Source organism: Nomia melanderi, chromosome 6, assembly GCF_051020985.1.
Source record: "Nomia melanderi isolate GNS246 chromosome 6, iyNomMela1, whole genome shotgun sequence".
Classification (NCBI taxonomy): Eukaryota; Metazoa; Arthropoda; class Insecta; order Hymenoptera; family Halictidae; genus Nomia; species Nomia melanderi.
This window is the reverse complement of record NC_135004.1, coordinates 17,589,875-17,609,597: the sequence shown is the minus strand read 5'-3', so window position 1 is coordinate 17,609,597 and position 19,723 is coordinate 17,589,875. Positions and strand designations below refer to the sequence as shown.

Here is a 19,723-nt window from a genome sequence, read left to right as displayed (position 1 = left end):
GGAAAATGGGGTACGTTTGGAATTTCTTATGAAAACTACTTGATTAATCTGTTTGAAACTTTGTATATTTATTTACACGAGCAATTCTTTTATTCGAAAATACTTAATAACTGTATAGGCATAATTTGTTGCCCCTATAGTATAAATGAAAGTGTCGTGTTCAACATTTTAGTATGATAGCGATTATCTCGGTAGAGTAATAAGAAAAATTCTAGGCGAAAAAGTTTCATGCGATAAAAAGTTCAGATTAAATCGGTACGAATTATTAATAGAATTCACCAGGATCGAAGGGTGGAAGTATCAGATGTAACATACAGTTGCTCGCAAGAATGTGCAGTGAACATAAATATCCAACCATTATTTAATAAAACAAAATCACTGAAAACAATCTCTTTTCATTCCTTTAACTGTTCCTCGTCACGAGCAACCGTAAATGTTTCTACTCGACGTGTCTCGTTTCAAATAAGTCAGCACTGTTTGCATTCACTCTCATTTATTCAAACGAAATCAAAGTGTTTCCGACATTCCGGACAAGCGTTTCGCTACTGTGTAATACTGTTGAACGAACCGCTAAACCATGAGCACCATAATATCCGTCCACGCTCTGGAATGTAACCCCGAAACGACGGACGAGCCGTCAAACGTGAATTATGCGCAGGCAGTAACGAGTGCTGATTACGCTACGCAATTAAGTACGCTCTACTGTACAAGATGGACATGCCGCACCGTTTCGGAATCCTCGCGGCGAGAATCTCGCCGATTCCTCGCGGCGTACGAAATTATCACGCGATCGCGTCTCGAACGTGAAAACCGAACTCCTCGCGATCGTAATTCACGGCCATGTCGCGATCGTCGAAACCGTTCGAAAGATCGCGAGCACGCTCCGCGAGTACAGGAGACTTATCGATAGACCGCGGAACGATTATGCATGTACAGCGTATAAAAGACTTTAAAAAATTATAAACTTTCTCGACAAGGTTCACGCTGCTTCGCTTTACTTTCGATCTACAGAAGCGATTCGCGACGAAGATCCGATCACATACAACGTTAGTCCCTTTAGCGCTAGAATTATCGATTAATTAACCCGACTTAACGTTCGTTCGACGATTTCTTCCGAGTGGTGTCTCGCAATTTCGACAGAAGAAATCGGCACGAAGACGCTTCGACGCGATCGTTGTTGGTTCCAGTGTCAAAGTTCCCCGGGAAAATGTAAATCCGCATTGAACTTCGGCAGTCTACTTATCAAATTAACCTTATCCCGCAAATGTGCGATCGTTCCGTCGATCTTGTCGCCGACCGACGTCCATCTACGATTCATGGAATGTGCGTGCACGAAAACGCGTCGCCGTACGAAACGAAACGAAGAGAAGCGCTATTTTCAAGCGTAACGCCGCTCGCGTTTTCGCGAAACGAACACGGTTACACGCTTGCTTCGCGATAAAGGTAACGTCGAGTACCGGTTTACGGTTGGACACCGATAGGCTCGAGGCAGGCACTTTTCACAACTTTTCACGGTTCAATGTAAGCTTCGCGGCTTTTCCTAGACGAGATACGATTTTCGCGAGAGCTCGACACGCCGGCAATTATCTAGAATTCCACGCTACTCCCTGCCGCTCGACGTTCTCTCATTTTTTATATCGATCGTGAATGGAATATAGAAAATGAGGATCGCGAGTCTCGACCGGTCGTCAACCGAGTTCACAATTCTCGAAGCTGCCCCCGACAGTTTCGACTGAAATTGCGAATCGTGACCGTCGACGTATAAAACTGAGCTCCCGTAAGGCGATATTCGATGACAATGTTTACGCGATTATTGTCTAATTATAGATACGTAGAGTTTCGTGTGAAAGGTATACCGGTATATACAAGTCCACTTTCAGATTGCTTCGATGCGAGCGCTCGATCTTCGGACAGCGCATTAGACATTATCTTCGTAATTAGACCACGGATTCCTATGAGAAACAATCGAATTCCAAAAACACTGTATCACAACGAACTAAATTTCTTTCCAAGTTCAAAGGTAACACAACAAACAATGAAACTCTGTAAAATCATCGGTCTAAATCCCGCTTGAAAGTTAATTCAACGTTCTCTCCTCGGTCAACGCATAAGAATCCGCAGTGCAATCGTGGGACTTATTCGAATTAACGAGTAGTAGATTCCGCTGTGGAGACCCAAAGGTTTCCAACCACACTCTGCACATAGCAGAATATACAAAGAACTCTTGAGCGTGTAAAAATTTGGTACCAATGTTCCGATCGCAAACGATCACCCAAGAGAGTCCGTTTCTCGATCCACGTTCTCCAGCGAGAACCGTCTCGTCCATCGACGGAATGTTTATCGGATTCTCTTCCACAGCTTCCTTCGACTCTCGACTTCCTCCCCAAACGTTTCCTAATCTCCTCGCGTACCTACCTTCGCGACTACCGCCGATTTCTACCCGAACTTGGTTCCCCGCGCGTCGTTCGCGACCGTTCACGAGCGTTTCTCCCGAATCTCCTCGGACAACTTCAAGTAAAAAGTTCGTATGTACACTAACAAATGGCTCGACCGTTGGCGACTGTGAAAATGCGTTAATAATCGTTTACTTTCGCTCGACCGCGCGACCGGTCGATAGTCTTCCTAAATAAATATCGCCGCAGTCCCCCGGGAGGTTCCGAGGAGGCTAAACTTCGAAGAAGGCCCAGCGGAATCGTTGCTAAAGCCGATCGGTCTCCACTTTGTCGTCGCGATCGCTCGCCTCCATGGACATTCGCGACGTGTTCGCGAGCTCCGACAGCAGCAGGTGCTCCGTGTCCAGGACGCTCCTCGATTGGGCGCCGAGCAGATTCGTGTGGCCGCTGGTGCTCCTGGCCAGCCTCCTGACCACCCTGTCCCGTCTTTGCTTCTCCCTCTCCGTCTTCAGCTTGGTGAACTCGTCGTCCGAGTTGACGCTGGTGCAGGAGGAGCTGCGGGTGCTGATCAGCTCGTCGTCCGCCAATCCGCTGCCCCCGTAACTCGTCGCTGGATCATAGGCGACGCTGGACCGCGCCGATTGCGTCGTGCGTTCCGCTCTGGAATCACGCGAATCTCATTTTGAAAAGGAAGCTTCGCAGGCTCGCTCGGAATGTTAGAACGCGAACGATTTACAACGACCTCTGTCTTTTGTCCGGCGGATCTGGAATGTTAATACGTTGACGTACAAGCTCTTCCGTAATTGTACTCGAAGTTATTTCATCGTTAACGCTCGAACTATCCGGCAGGCTCGACTTTATCGAGGAAATTGAGATTTCGAATGATTTATGACTCTGCGTTATCGTTTGGTAACTTTGAGAAGCATTTTGCTGCATAACTGAGTCGCGTAGATTCAGAACTCGATTTTCTGACACTCTGATTTTTGTCAGTTTTAGTGACCTTTGAAAGACTTTGTATACTTCTCTGCTCGAATTAATGAACCAACGTATTAACATGAATCTTCTTAATGTTTGTTTTCTGCAGTGGTTTCTGAGCAACTCAATTACAGAAACAGAAATCGGGAACCGATCGTTCCGAGGCACCCGGTAGTTCCAGTGTTAACGATTTGCCAGAAAGAAGACTCTTATATCTCGCATTTGTTGCAATGCTTACTAGTAAAAGATACTCGAGCTATGCAAGCGAATGTCACCGATATTTGCTAATTACTGGGAATCCCGGTAACGAATCAATCTCCACATAACACGGCACGTGGTCGATCAAACTGAACTTGTTGCCACGAGCGAAGCCGTTCGCTACGAAACGATTTAACCCTTTGCACTCGAGAATATTTTTCTCGATAAATATTCATAATCTTTTGATGAAATGTCAATGATATTTTTCGTAATTGACATAAAGAGGTACCTTGCATAAATTCATTGTATAAAATTTAACACGTTGAACGCCGCACGATTCCATAAAGGGAAATACACAAAATGGAAAAAATATTAAATCATTTAATCGATTTGCATTACTATTCCACATTCATCTAGATGTCACTACATTAGATAACATTATTTACAATATAGAAATATTTTCATACAATCATCGTTTAATCGAGTGAACTATAGTAATTCGATTTGGTCAGTGATCACCGGTGACCATGGCATTCAGTTAATATTGAATTTTCAATGTTACAATTTTCCTGGGACAGATCAAACGGCGACTGAAAGTCGCCTCTCGAGTGCGAACGGTTAACATGGAAATGCAGTGGACAGATAAATGTGCGTTCGGTCGATGATTAACCTTGATCCTGGCACGTACGGCCTGTCGTTGGCGCTTCCAGTCCCATCCCCGTTGCTCCCCACCAGGACGCCGGTCACTGGAGCGCTGGTCGAGAATATTTCCCCGTTCCTGGTGTGCTCGGTGCCGGGCACGGTGACCGGCGCACTCGGAGGCGGCGGTCCCGGCGAGAATATGCTCTGCACGTGTGGCCTCTTGTCCGATTTCATCGACGTCAGGGTCATCTGCTCGTCAGCCTCCTCCTTGATCACCCCTATCCTCATCGAGCCGCCACCAGCTGTTTCAAACCGTTTCGTCCAAGAGTTAATCGTGGGTATACTTTCGAGGCAGCCTCTGGCTTTTATTTGCCAATGCTTCCACTTGCGCAACGTTGTAGAAATTACATGCTCGCGACCGATTATTATGCAACTGAGATAAGACTACGCTGAGAATAATCTCAGCTGATAGGACGCTAGCCATCAATCAGAAAGAAAAGCTGTCGTTCTGCAGCTAACGTGTCATTAGAGACTGCTACGCTGTCATCTATCTCGTTAGAATGAAGCTTGGGCAATGAATGATGCTCCTCGCGAGTTCGGTTATTTACACTGATTCCTCGGAACATACGAACGAATGAATGAAAATGAAGTAACTTTGAACACTCAGTGTCAAAAGGTTTCAATCTCCAGACGTTCAGAATAATCACCTTAACGATATATTAAGATTAAGATCATATTTACTCTCTTCGCAAATAACTTATCGTTCTAAACAACCTCTCGATATACACATTGCCACCGATCGGCTTTAGTTCTCCAGATATTTACAGAGATATCTTCAAACATTTCTTTCATAGAGTTTGATAGCATATCTCAAGGTAATGCGAATCAGCGAGGAATCAGCGTCGTAATCCCGAGTCCTTTCAAGAAAGTTCTTTCACGTGAACTCACCTAACGCTCGGTTCTGCAAAGAAGCCGAGGAACTAGACCCCGCCAGCCTCCCCGGAGTTTTGGTACCGATGCTAACGCCGCTGTCCGGCCTGTCCTCCTTGCTGAACAATCGCTTGAGCACGCTGGTCACGCTGTTCACTCTTGTAAGCGAACCGCCCAAGTTGCTCGGCGTCGAGCCGCCGCTCAGCGTACGGTCCCGATTGCTCACCCGGCTCGCGCTTCTACGAATAAACATACACCTCCCGTTCCATAAAAAATGGTCCTCGGGCGTCCCGTGCCGTGGCTTGATAAATGCGCGATGAAGCGGACATGTACAGTATTACCTCGTTATTTTGCCGCTCTCCGTGTTGCTCCTGGTTGAGCGACGAATGCGTATGCAGATGGAAAATTCAATGTTTAATGTGAATGAGAGTAATGGATCGCGATGTTCACGAGGTTTCGAGAGTTTCGTTCGATACTAGCGTTGATTTTTACTGGAATGCTGATTTAACTTTTTGCGAACGAATGTCGGCATTTTGGAGAGATCAAACTTCCATGCTTGGAATACCAAGTTGCGAACAAGTGATTTAACTGTTGGGACAGCAAGAAATCTGTACACAGTTTCCTTGTTCTCTATGGTTTAAGCGTTCGGTGTTTAATTTAGCAGAATCTAAAGGTTTTGTATACTTTCAATCTTCGTCCGCAAAAGGTCAACTGCGAATCTTACTTTGAAATGGAAATACGTGAAGATTCTAATGATCACTGTTTAATCGAGTCGCTTGGAAGCATATGCGGTTCAGCTTGGAAAAGAGGAACTGAGGAAATTAATGGTTTGGCTTCTGAAATGATTGTACGAGAGATTCGAAAGCTATGAAAAGAAGGATGCGAATACTTTGGTAACTAGAAGGAATATTATTTATTCCATCAAAATTTAGAGAAATGAGGAAATATCGAAAAATCGACTTAACCGCATTGGCTTCTAAGCGACAAATTCGCGAATGGAGTTTAACCTGTCGCGGACGAATGTCGACATTTCGGAGAGATCAAATCATTCGGAACACGTCGTAAATAAATGATTGAACTACTTAAACGAGAGATCTGTACGTAGCTTCCTCTCCATTAATTAAGCAATTAAGTTTTGCATATTTCAAATAGGTTTCGTCCGCGAAGGGTTAATTCCAAACAATCCTCAGACTTGTAACGAAACGCGAGTGTCGAAGAAAAAAGAAACATTAGTGCGTCGAATGCAAAGGTGAGAGATTAATCAAAACAAATGGAGTTTGCCAAGTGATAAAAATGACAAGGCTCGAAACAAAACGCGATGCATCGCGTGAGCGCGGAGCGATTGAAAGGCGGTGCGCCGCGCGGTCCAACCTTGACATTTTTCCGGTCGCCGTGAAGTGTATGCCAGACGCAGCGTCGTCGGCGATGTCCGGTCGGTACTTCTGCTGATATTCCGCTGCCATCTCGTCTATCCTGACCGAGGACGGTTGCAATTCCTGTTGGGCAGCTGATAATTGGATCCCGGCGGTGGACGGCTGCGGATGCTCCTCGCGGAATGCCTGCGATGCCGCTGTGTACGGAAGCTCTGTGGGGAAGACCTCGTCCCAATACTGATCGCGGATCAACTCTGGATGCTCGTGGTGCATCTCGTCGACGATGAGGTAGCTCACCTTTCGACAGACAACGACGTGCGATCGTTAACATTTCGAAATTCGAACAGTTGTCTGGGTTTCTCGTTGAAACACTCGAATGCGATTTCTGATTAACAGTAGAAGTATCGAGCATTTGATAGGATCGAAATGCAATCGCTATGAATGTTGTATTAATATATTTAAACTTCGTGCAATGCATCAATCCGTGAAATATTGAAAGAAAATAGTTTCGTCCCTGAATTTATGGTTTCTTGTTAACACTGGAACTACCGTGGATTTAATACGACTGATATGAAATCCCTATAAAAATCCTAAGTATCGAGCATTTGACACGATTGAAATGTAATCGCTATGAATATTGTAGTGATAGATTATTTTCGGTTTCTTCTGAACGTTCTCTGAAAGATTTCTGAACGTTCGATACTTCCGTAGAGAAGTTGAGCGTCCTTTAGAACGAGGAAACTAGTAATTGATCGTATCAGCTGTTGACCACTTATAGTGAAACGGAAAACACTAATGGTGATTACTTTAATGTCGCTTATTTGCAGCGGTTATGAGGAATTGCTGGTAAAAGGAATAATGCGAATGGAAAGAAGTTAATCCCGTGTTGGAAGTTGGAAGCGTACAGCCAACGTTAATCCAGTAAATTGCTTGCCTTTGCGATAAATAATTTGATTCGGGTAAAAGTGTCTTTATCGATTATTAGTTTTAAAAACCTTATTTCCATTTTTCTGAAAAATGGCCCAATATCAATCACTGGTCAATTACCGGTGCCTTTACTTTGTAATTACATAAAACACTATATCACTACTACCGATCACAGGTCAATTACCGTTGCCTTTACTTAGTAATTACATAAAACATATCACTTTAGTTTACTTATATTATTCCAGAAGTACCAAAATCGAAGTTAGAGTCTAAAAGTCTACCACCTGTTTTCTACACCTTAACAATCGAACCTATTCAAAGTGAATCTCATTCAAGGTTCAAAGTGCTAAAGAGGACACCGCGTTTAAGTAAACCAATGAAACCCGAGATCCGTCGCGAGGACTCACTTGTAAATTCCTGTCGATTATCCAGTTAACTTCGAAGTCGTCGTCGTCCTCGCCGAACGGATTGATTAAAGTTTCAGCGACCTTCAGCCAACCCATGTAGAAGAAGAACTGCAGCGTCGTGAATACTGGGAAGTAGCAATCGATCGTCGACGTATTCGAATTCTGTACCCATTGCCGGCCCATCACGCTCGTCAAAAAGTACGTGTACACAGCCAACGTGACGACCTGCGGAAGAAGCGACCAAGAAATATGGCGACAGCCGCCTCGAAAGAACCCTTCCCTTCAAAACTACTAATTAGTAATAATATAAAATAATAATAAGGTAAAAATACCAATAGTAATTTTAACCCTTTGAACTCTGTAGGCTCCAATATTACACCAGTTCTAATATTAAACATTTTAATGAATCTTAAAGAAACCACCCTGAAATTATTCGACTTTCCGCGCATCCAAATTTTCTAAGAAGGAAAATAAAAGATCGAAGGAATATAGCATTTCTCATTTTCGCTAGGAATACTATAAAAATTATAGCTACTGATAGATTACAAAACAACCTGGAGTGCTAAGGGTCCATCAAATTTCGATCCCGAAACACTGTGGAACATCAAGCAATCCGAAAATACAATATCGACAGACAAATAAAAATTTCGCGGAACACCGCTAGACGGACAAATGAGACAAATCTCAGTGAAAAGTTCTACCTGAGTGTAGACCAGAGGCACGCTGATGGTGTCGTAGTGCATGAGGCTGCCGCAGAGGCCGCGGAACTTGTTCAGCTCGTCGATCAGCGTCTTCACAGCGAAGTCGTCGCGAATCCGGCCCTCTTTCCTGGCCCGAGTGACGATGCTCGACGCCCAAACGATCGGCAGCCAGTGCTTGCTCGGTTTCGGGAACTTGTCGTTCAGGCTCTGGAATATCACCAGCTCGTTCTCCAGCAGCAGACCGGTGTCCACCAGGTGGTCCAACGTGGGGAAACGCTTCTTCACGCGGGGCGAGACCATCGTCAGCACCAGCGTCAGGCACACGCACACGTACCTAACGGACAAACGGGAACTGATGGAAAAGTCACCGAGGACTTCGTTCCCCTAGGAAACGGTTCTTCGAATTATATATATAAATATGCTTCGAATTTTTCTCTTTTTCCAATAAATTAATGACAAAGTAGCCGTATCGATCAGAGTTGAGAAAGAGATCATAGGCCAAGGGGTTAACCCTTTGCACTCGACAATATTTTTCATGAAAAATATTCATTACTTCCTGACTAAATATTAACGATATTCTTCGCAACTAACGCGATTGCTTATCTTCTATAAATTAAGGGACTGAACTGTTTTACTTCGATGTTTCATGCGTTGACACGTTGCACATTAATATTGAATTGAAAATTTTATCAAGGCGCCTTTCGAGTCAAAGGTTAATATTGGATCCAACTACTAATCCTACAGATCTGCTAAACCAAGCAACGAATCCGTCTCATTCGCAACGCGTATCGCGTCGCGATCCGTCGCGACGGATATAAACCATAGAGGAATCTCGGCGTGTTTAGCCGCCGTCGCTATCGTCGACGGCGTTACCGGGGCAGTCGTACCTGACGATAGTTCGGCGCATCAATCGACCCCTCTCGTCGTTGCCGTGAATAGTCGCCGACACGAAGACCGCGATAGAGTCTGGCCACGGTATCACCATGTATTGATTCCACCATCTGGTCATGACGATGCTAACGTAGAAACCAAGGACGAACGACAACGGTATCAGGTCGCTGTACTCGTTGCAGTACGCCACGATCGCCTCGAAGATCTTCTTCTGCTCCTCGTCGAGTATCAGCCGATAAATGCTCGACAGCGTGTAGTATATGAAGAGGAAGAGGGCCAGGTCTAGCCAGACGAGTTTGTATATGCTCGCCCGCCATCTAAAATTAGAACGTGCCTACAGGAGAAACGTGACAACGACGGAAACCTGTCCGGCGTTAACCGATCCCCGTATCGGCGCTGATAAAAACCGTCGCTCGGCACGTCGCCCGCGATACGCGCGTTCTTTTCGCCCCGCCGATAGACAACGCGATAACGTTATTCGATGCTTAGCCAATCGACCAAGGAGATCCGCTTATCTAGCAATGCGCCGATACTTTTCAATCGTTCGATAATGGGAGTGACATCGATCACGCTGCGTCGAAGCGTTACGTTAAGAGGATATTGTATCGAGTAATACATGGAATTAGACTGGAACTCATTCGAGTAGCTTTGAAAATGGAAGTATTGACAACAAATTACGTGAAGTAGTAGTCTTAACCCTAATCAGACCACGATGCGACATCGAGTCACATAAATACTTAAATTCTTTGATTATTTTATATTGCAATTACGAAAGTTTTCTTGGGCTTTTAAAATTTGAGCCCTATAAACAGAAACAATAATATTTTCATCATTCCTTTTATTCTCATAAGTGACTTTGAGTCACATTTGAACGTTTTATTTAAATTCTTCGATTATTTCATATTGCAATTTCAAAAGTTTTCTTAGACTTTTAAAATTTGGGCCTTGTAAACAGAAACAATAACATTTTAATCTCTTTTATACTCATAAGTGACTGAGTCACATCGTGGTACGATTAGGAATAAAAACAATTTAAATCTTTAGATATATTAAATATTAGCTTATTACGAATTTATTCGTCAATCCTTCAATTTATTAAATACACGAGACGAGGGAATGTTAGCAGAGTAGCTCCAGCGAGTTTCAAGTAACTTCCCGCGAATACTTATTCTCCGCGAAGAAAGCGATCGTATCCGACGATATTCGTCAGAACGCGAGTTGGTCGTTTGCCTAAGTACGTCTAACCGTCCCATTCATATTCGAGGTCTTCGAGGAACGACCTTATCACCGTCCAACATGATTCAAGAGAACGACGGACGGCTGAGCGTTGCGTCCAACGGGTATTACGCGTAGCCGCGTAATCTCGAAATATTGGACGCATTCCAGAGCCAGTCACGAGACTTCTTTTCCTCGAGATCTGCTCGTACAGTTATGAGATACCTCGAAAGTGTAATGGAACCGAAAGCGGAATGACTCCGCGCCGAAAGATAACTGGAGAATGCAGGAAACGTTATCGGCGCACGTGTCTGTGCATAGCTTGCAGTTTCCACTTCTCGCGCGGCTAAAGTGTCGTGCAAAATGCCGAAGTCGATTATCTCGACGACAAAATATCTCGGAGTAAACATTTGTTCCATATTTTCGACCGATTTTTCGCGTAGATGTATCGTCTAGCCGGCTGCACTTTGATTTCGATAATTTGCGCGTCTCCGGATGCTCCGAGCACATATCATCCTCGAATAAAATGGCCGACGCGCACGGGCAAAGGTTTCTTATTGCCCTCGTACGCGACGATCGCGAATAAGTGGGAATGCCGCTTTACAAGCGACCGCGCGGCGTTATTTCGATAGCGTCACGATGTATCGCGCGAACCGTGGACATGGCGCGGATCGATCTGTGGCTCTAGGCCAGTTGCAATGACCTCGTTACCATATTTATGTTTCCTATTAATCATTCCCTTTTATCAATACTATTCATCTACGTATTCCGCGGTGTACCTGTTACAATTAGGAACGCAAGAGTCACGGCCGACGGAGATTATTCCCGTCGAAGTGATTCACGCGACCTGGTATAATTGCAGATTGCGAGTCCTAAACGTTGCTTTCTTTATAAATTTCCAGCAGCAATTACACCGCGAGATCAATGTCTCGCGCGAAGGTGAACGCGCAATCATTCTCGCTTCTAATGCTCTGAATTACTCCGATAACTGCAGTTGCGAAAGCAATCTCGACGCTAGATTACCGGAGCTATCCTTCATCGAGCAGGTTGGCTTCGCTTCGATTTATCAACTGAATCGAAACACCTCCATCGACGCGCGCAGCGATTCCAGTCGTCCAACAGTTCGCGTTAACGAAAAAACTGCACAGATAAGAGTTGCATACAAATCGCGAGATTTCCTCGTGCTTTCGAGCGTGGCGCGTAATTAGGAATACTCCTGGCCGTGAAATTGTCGACAAGCCTCTATTAAGCGAACAAGCGGTGAATCGCGATAGACAGGCATCCGTTGCACCGTCCGGCTAATGAATAAGGCGAAACGTTGTCGGGGTGGAATGGCGAATGCAAACGCGCCTCGTGCAGATCGCATCGCGCGTCGGGGAACGGAGTCGTCGGGGCTTCCGTCGGACGTGTCCCTCGAGACGGTGTTCTCGCGAGAAAGAAACAGAGCGCGCCGCTTCTCGCGACGAGCGGGCGACACGTGTGCAACTCCGAACCCGGGTCGGCTACGAGCGACCGGCGGACGCGACCCGGTCGAAGGAGCAATAATAGATGGGGTCGTCGAGCCGGAAGCGCGATGCCACGAGGGATTAATTTCGTGAAAGGAAGCGGAGTAGACTATGCATCAGTGGTTCCCAACGTTCTTCCGGACATTCGTCGTTTAAGCATCTCCGGAATCGTGATGACTCTCTCTCTCTCTGTGACATGCGAGTCGCCCGGAAGCCAATGCGGTTAACCTCTTGCGCGAAGTTGACTCCGAGATTTGGCAGAATTTGGGAAGACTGTATTTTACGGAGATGTGTGCAGCAATATTTATTAATAATTTTGTAGAGATAGATTTAAGGATCCAATGCTAGTAATGCAAGAGAACTATTGCTGTATATAAGTCATTGGGAATTTTGGAATAAAAACATCTCGACGCGCGTGACATGTGAGTTGCCCAGAAGCCAATGCGGTTGACCTCTTGCGTGAAATTGATTCTGAGATTTGGCAGTCTTGTGGGAGACTCTGTATTTTACGGATGTGCAGCAATGTTTATTAATAATTTTGTAGGGACAGATTTAAGGATCCAATGCTAGTAATGCAAGAGAACTATTGCTGTATATAAATCATTGGGAATTTTGGAATAAAAACATCTCGACGCGTGGCACGTCCTTGGCGCAAGAGGTGAAGTCCAAGAAAGGAAAATAGAGAAAATGAATGTCTTGGCTTCTGAAATGATTATACAATGCGTTGAGAAGCCATAGGAACAAGGGTAGAACTGAGGTAGAACAAACGAAGAAACAAGTGAATCCTTTAATAACTGAGAATATTTACCGCATTAGAATTAAGAAAAATTAAACAAAAGATATCAGATATCAAACAGTCGACCTAACCGCATTAGCTTCAGAGCTCGTATAATTCTTATACGTCACATGATAACTCGTTCCGAATTGCCCGACGTCGGAAACCACAACTAGATTAACCGTTCCACTTCCGAGAAAGTCGATTCTAACGAATATAGACTAGAATTCTTGATAATTCTGCTCAATATTTAGTAACATCGAATTAGAAGACGTTACGCGATAAACGTCAATAACACTCGATCGACGTCAATCGCCGAGGAACTTGATTTCCTCCGAGCAACGAGAGGTCTGGATGATCGAGACTCTATTACAGTCGCCGACGAAACCGACCGGGATTCCAGGATTCGGTAAATTGTTCGCGGTAATCGAACAGCCTGACTAATGGAACAGGCTTCGACGTACCCGAGCGTATTAACGAAACCGAGCGAGAAGATTTGTCATCGCGCGCGACGATAATAATGTATCTCCGACGCTGGCGAACGCGAGCGGCGTGCTCGGAATGCTTGCGAGCCCTTGATAAATTATTGCGCGGCCAACGAATACGACAAGTACCGGGAATCCCGCGATACGATCTTCTAATCCATCCGTTATCCGGGAGACACGGGTTGCCGGCGATCTCGCGAAACCGACGGCCATTCTTCTCGCGTGACGCGCGCCGATCGGCGGAATTCCTCGTCGAACGCGGAACGACGCGACGGGATCGTCCGACGTGCCTATTATTTACTCGCGGCTAAGCGTAATTGCTCTCCCGCCTCGCGCCGAGTGTCGAGTTCTAAAACGGAATACGATTTAATTGCCTCCTTTGAAAACTTCATCGGGCGGTCTATTATTCAGCCGCTAACGAACAACGGGGCTGGTGACATAAGCGAATCACACGCGACCGTCGATAGACAGCTGAAGTACGGGCCCGAACCTGTAGAAACTCGCCAGTGTATGCGCCGGCTCTGTTGTTCTTATTTATATTCGGTTATCTAATGTTCCTAGAAGCGGAGAGGCAAGTGGCGAACGTGAAACGTGATCCTTTCTCTTGTTCCGCCGCGTCTAGGCCGCATATAGCGTCGAATTCAAGCCCCAGATCCATCTGTTCACCACGAATATCTTCACGTGCCTCGCACGAGCTCTCCTCTGCTCGCGATAAAGAGACGATCGCTTTAAAAAGCGATTATTCAACGGCGCGGCCTCTAATTCGTTTAATTCGATCCAAACAACTCGGCCGCCCGTTCAGTCGTAACGATCAGCTTTCCGAGCACCGTCACGCTAATCCCGTTGCATAACGAATCGAACATCTAGACGAACGACCGACGAACGAACGGAACGAAAGCAAAAGTTCTAGCAGCCGGCGAGATTCTAATCGCGCCGTTTCCTCGCACGACCTTCCCGGCGACGCGTACGGTCGAGAGAGCCAAGCCCCCCGAAAGCGCTTACCTTAGGAGTAATTTTAGAAAGCAACCGAGACCTTTGCAGGTAGCGACTTCGGCGGTGTAAGTGACCGTCATCTCTCGTTTCTGCGGGCGGCGGCCACTCGAGAAACGGCCACGGGATCTGGCTCGGCCGCCACGGATCTTCCCAGGAGTGCCACTCGCCGGAGTCACCTGTTCCGCCACGCGTACCGCATCCTCTTCGACCAGTCACTCGACTCGCCGCTCCACTCGAGGCTCGAGTCACCCACGCCGAGCGTTCCAGCGATCGCGGACGGATACTAATTACTCCGCTCCCGGCCTTATCGCCGAGCTCTTTTCTCCCGACGACGACGCACCGACGGCCGGGACGGCGGCGAAGGTCATCCTCGGTGCACCAAGGTCTCCCGATTACGCAATCCGCTACAACCGATGCACTCGCGCCGAGCGAAATGCAGCTGACGCCCCGATCTCGATTCAGAGTCTTCCGAGCGAGTGTTTCGACGCGGGTTGAGCCGGTTCCTCGATCACCGATGAGACTCGCTATCCTCGGATCAGCGGAAGAGCAATGGGAGAGAAGAGCACTGCGATAAGCACCGGATTTTCATCTGGTAGATTCAGAGACCAGGTCGCTTTGCCAGCAGCAGCTTCTTATAGGCTTCGACGAGAGCTCCGGATCGCGATCACGCCCTCGTTCGATCGATTCCTCGTTGAGACGTTTTATCGCTCCGGATGAAACGTGGATGATCTTTCCAGGCCGACGATGGTTCACGAGTGCTTCGTTGTTCTCCGAGGTTCTTCTGCTTCCGGACTCTTGTCGAGACTGTTGCCCGTTTTCCGCCTCAGGCAGCTCCACAGGTGGATCTGCAACGACAAGAGCACCGACGGCGACGACCATTAACGATCGTTGCGACCGATGATTCATTGCCGCCGCGAAGAAGTCGCGTAGGCGCGTTATAGATATAGTTCCCGATACGACCCTTATCTGTATTCTACGGACACCGCGGGCTGAGCAGGGGCTGAAGTGCCTCGCCATATTGGAATAGCGTAAAGGGATTAATCGCGTATACGCAGTCGCGACCTCGGTTATCCGATAATTCCGAGCCTTTTGTTAAGTTTTGCCATTTCTGCTGCTTTTCGCTACATTTCGTTTCAAATGCAAATTCTGCTTTTGAAAGCAGATGCGTTTGTTTGTTGGATTCTGTGAGTCTCCTTAACCCTTAGCAGTCCATTCTATTCTATTGCAACCTCTGCCTGTTTTAACAATTTTTTCTATATTTATTTGTGGCATCACAGTTGTACCATTTAAAGACATTTCAGTGACTTCCAAATATTATGTCGACGTGAACCTCAAAGTGAGAAACCAAGAGCACTTCGGACCGCAAAGGGTTAACCCTTTGCACTCGGCAGTTTTCCACTAGAAATATTTGAACATTCGATGATGAGATAAAGACGATATTTTGTGAAACTAACTCGAAGAGAAATCACCCAGAGATGCCTTATACGTGGTATAATATTAAATATCAAATTTTATAACTTTACTGTATAAAATCAAGTGATGAGTGAGAGTCACCACTCGAGTGCAAATGGTTAACTGAATGCCGCGCAATTTCACCGAGCATACGCGAAATGGAAAAGATAATATTGATTTATTGAATTGTGTTATTGTTGTGGGACGTTTACGTTGATGAATCTCGCTGCACAAGGTGATATTATTAATAATATTAGAGGTTCAGAGTTCTTCGAGTTCTACGAGAAATGCACCAGCGATTTTGACCGCACGGTAGTTGATAATGAATGAGCGGCGCGTACTATGCACCGCGGCTCGCTAGAAAACGATGCCAAACGGCCGAGCCTTTGTCGCTCGCTTCCGTTCTCAGTACAATGACTCATTTTCGTTCTATATTTTCGCGGACCTAGCACTACGTCCAAGCCAACGGCGACTTTCTTTCGATAGCCAAGCTCCAACGTGATCGCCAGTGAAAACTCGATTCGTAACCTTAGCTACGGATCGTTATCGCGACCTGTTATCGTCGTCACCGGCCTACTCCACATTTGCGGCAACTATCATCCTCTAACGCGCACTGTTCGTGCGGACGGCACGTTGTGCAACGAGAACCGTGTCATATAGATTTAACCTGTTAACCGTGGAACGCGAATCGATTCGTTTATTCCTTTCGCGTGAATTTTCATCGATTCTATTCGATTTATTCCAAGAATTACATCTACACTAGCAGCGCGTTTAAAATCTTCGTGACATCAGTTTCATCTAATACGTTGAACGCATGATTTCACAGTGGAGAATACACAGAATAAATTATAATATTAACACTAAAACTACTAGAGGGGTCAAATGGCACTATACAAAGGCACTATACAAAGTTTTACTGTATCAAATCAGGTGGTGACTGAGAGTCACCTGTCAAGTGCAAAGGTTAACCCTTTGCACTCGGAAGTTTTTCATTAGAAATATCTCAACATTTTCTGATGAGATAAGTACGATACTTTGTGAATCTAACTTGAAGAGAAATCACACGTGCATTGAGGAACAAAGCTATTTTATTTCAATATTTCTCAAATTGATGCACTGTACGAAGTATAATATTAAATATCAAATTTTATAGTTTTACTGTATCAAAGGGTTAATATATAGGAGCTGATGTTCGTGTCAGTTCGTAGATATTTGAATAAAAGTCATCCAGTTAACAAGTTGCATGCGATGAGTTACGTTTCTGATTAGCGAACGATTGCGAGTGAATTTCATTTTCCGAACGCCGTTGCGTGAGCACGAGTGACGGAAACACTTGTGACATCTAAGATTAAGCTGCACGAGATAAATGGCGGCGGGAGTCAACAAAAAGCACGCGCTACGGTAAAATTGAAGTGTACCCGCGTGCTCGAGTGCATCGTACAGGGGCTTTTCCTCTTTCCTACGCTCGGCCGAGCGATAAAGTCGCAGATGGCCTTCCACAGTCGCCTCGCTTTACCGCGGTACACGTCGATAAACATTGTCTCCGCGATTCTGTACACGAATCAGCTTATCGCGCGCAAGTATTTATGACCCTCGAATCAACTGTACAACAGGAGATCCAGGCGTTCTTGGTTCGACGCTATTCTCGGAATTGTTTTGGCAAAATTTAATCTCCGTTTCCGTTCAACTTGTTATCTGCGTGAAGTTTCAACTGTGAACATCTACGATCTTCTAGAAAAGTGGAAATATTCATAAATAAATTATAATCAGAGGCAACTGCTTTAACTTCAGTCTCTAAATTAAATTTTGTTTGGAATATTCTAGAGATTAATTCTTCTCTGTTTCTATGAGAAGAAATCCTGAATCCGAGTGTTTCCATAAAGAAGCACACTGTTCATTGTAGTTAAAACAGAAGAGTTAATTGTATTTAGTGAATGAATCTACGATCTTCTAGAAAAGTGGAAATATTCATAAATAAATTATAATCAGAGGTAACTGCTTTAACTTCAGTCTCTAAATTGAATTTTGTTCTGAATATTCTAGAGATGAATTCTTCTCTGTTTCTATGAGAAGAAATCCTGAATCCGAGTGTTTCCATAAAGAAGCACTCTGTTCATTGTAGTTAAAACAGAAGAGTTAATTGTATTTAGTGAATGAATGGAACGAATCGTTTGAACCGTTGATTCCGAGCTCGACTATTAACGTTCATCGTCGTCGCGTTAACGCGAAGAGAGATAAATAGTGACACCAAAGATACCGATCGCGAAGTATATTCGTCAACGTCACTAAGTTCAAGAAACACTTCGTCCCTCCCACACCGTGACTCATTTCCCAGCCATCGACTCTAAATTTTCGTCGGCGCTGCCATGCGTTCGCCGCGTGAAACGAGTTGTAGTTCCGAGCATTTTGACTACACGTCCCGGGGAGTACCGAGCTAAAAAACAATCGCGGTGAGCACGTGTGTGCCGAGCGGTCACCGTCGAGGGGGAAACCAGTATGACGCAGAGGAGAAAGCACGGAGAGCGCTCGCGAACAATGAATTAACATCTCAGTCCGGCTGCGCTCCGGGATACTGAGAGTCGCGAATAATACGAGCTAAAACAGTCTCCTAGCTCTGCGTGCAATCTCCAAATGGAAATGATCCTACTCCGACGCTTCCACCCTAGAAAGCAAGAAACACGTCCCAACCAGACGACTAAAATTAAACATACACGTACGTGTCTATCCTTGAACACGTTGACTATCACGCTACGGAACAACGAGGTGCCTGTTTACACCTAGTGCCCCAGCAACCGTGGCACAACTGGGAACAAAGTCCTTCCTCGTGAAAAAGCCAGTTGAAACGGAACGAAACTCTAACGAAAACGAACAAAGAGACTACACCTGTCTGTGCATTGCATGCTCATTCCACTTGCCGATGCAAGTAGAATTCGATGCAACATTAAACGCGTTCCTCGATACCAAACCTCGCACTTTCGTCATTTTCGCGAGTGCTCCCCGTTCACCTTGCGCCACGGCCGTTGGAACACCCTGTAGTTCTAATATCAGTACCGCAACTCACAGTGCTCCGGGTTTCCCTCGACACTCTCTGACTATGCGGAAAGCATTAAGCGTCGAAAGCAGGAAAAGTCTATCGATCTCGCGAGGTTCAGCGCAATGAAAAGTCAAGGCACGGATCTCGTTAGGATCAGAAGGCTCAGTTGGGCTTCGAACTTCAGTGGCAGAGAACTCGCTGACAAAGGACCGTACACTTGGCTCCGAACGAGTGCTCGACGTCCGAACCGGCGGTTCGCACTGAGAAACTTGTTTCGTGAAGTTCGACCGGGACGGTCCAGTCGCGAATCACCTAAACAAACAGGCGCGATCGCGAGCGAACCGTGAATGAATCGTCTGCTCGTAGCGCGAACTCGCCGGTACGTTCGGCGGGAACAGTACCGAGCATGCACTGAGAGAACCGTTGTCGCAGCACACCGAAAGATCCCCCGGTACTCCACGGGCGGCCTTTCGATCCCATCCCCACCAGGCGTTCGTGTTTCCGCATCGAGCAGTGCCTCTCAACTTCTGGCCTTCTGTGCCCGCTTCGGAATCACGGCACTCGAACGGTGCTCAACCCTGTTTCTACTTAGGAAGGGATTAAAGAGGTTTCGAAATTGCTTCTAGATTTGAACGAGGATCTTTGACGATTTGTGAGTTGTTTGTTGGAGATAGTTTTCCTGGAGGGATGTAGTCTTTTGACACGTTAACCATGTCAGTCACTGGTGACTGACGCCTCTGAATGACTAAAAACCAATCGTGACATACAAGAACCGATGTGAAATAAAAATGTTTAACAACGCAATTAAGTTGGTAATAGTGTAACGC

At 45.8% G+C, this 19,723-nt stretch overlaps 1 protein-coding gene across 5 annotated transcripts; it reads right to left on the bottom strand.

Moving 5' to 3' along the window:
• Window positions 1-43: 43 nt before the first annotated feature.
• LOC116430199 (bestrophin-4) lies at window positions 44-19,342 on the bottom strand. 5 transcript variants are annotated; one of them, XM_031983999.2, is made up of 10 exons: window positions 18,914-19,342; window positions 14,420-15,255; window positions 9,434-9,754; window positions 8,547-8,880; window positions 7,846-8,070; window positions 6,510-6,808; window positions 5,480-5,509; window positions 5,157-5,377; window positions 4,237-4,510; window positions 44-3,053 (listed from the first exon to the last, which is right to left on the bottom strand). In XM_031983999.2, exons 2-10 carry the CDS (start codon window positions 14,488-14,490, stop codon window positions 2,699-2,701), a joined length of 2,130 nt encoding a protein of 709 aa, XP_031839859.1. In that variant the 5' UTR covers window positions 14,491-15,255; window positions 18,914-19,342; the 3' UTR covers window positions 44-2,698. The 5 variants fall into 5 exon arrangements, with proteins under 5 accessions (XP_031839859.1, XP_031839857.1, XP_031839862.1 ...); XM_031983997.2 differs by having other exon boundaries at window positions 18,924-19,342; XM_031984002.2 differs by having other exon boundaries at window positions 4,255-4,510; window positions 18,924-19,342.
• Window positions 19,343-19,723: the final 381 nt, after the last annotated feature.

Coding starts and splice junctions, on each gene's coding strand:
- LOC116430199 (XM_031983999.2), bottom strand. CDS start 14,490: ATGACGGTCACTTACACCGCCGAAGTCGCTACCTGCAAAGGTCTCGGT. Junction 8,881..9,433: donor ATGCGCCGAACTATCGTCAG/GTACGACTGCCC, acceptor TTTGTCCGTTAG/GTACGTGTGCGTGTGCCTGA. Junction 5,378..5,479: donor GAGAGCGGCAAAATAACGAG/GTAATACTGTAC, acceptor GTTTATTCGTAG/AAGCGCGAGCCGGGTGAGCA.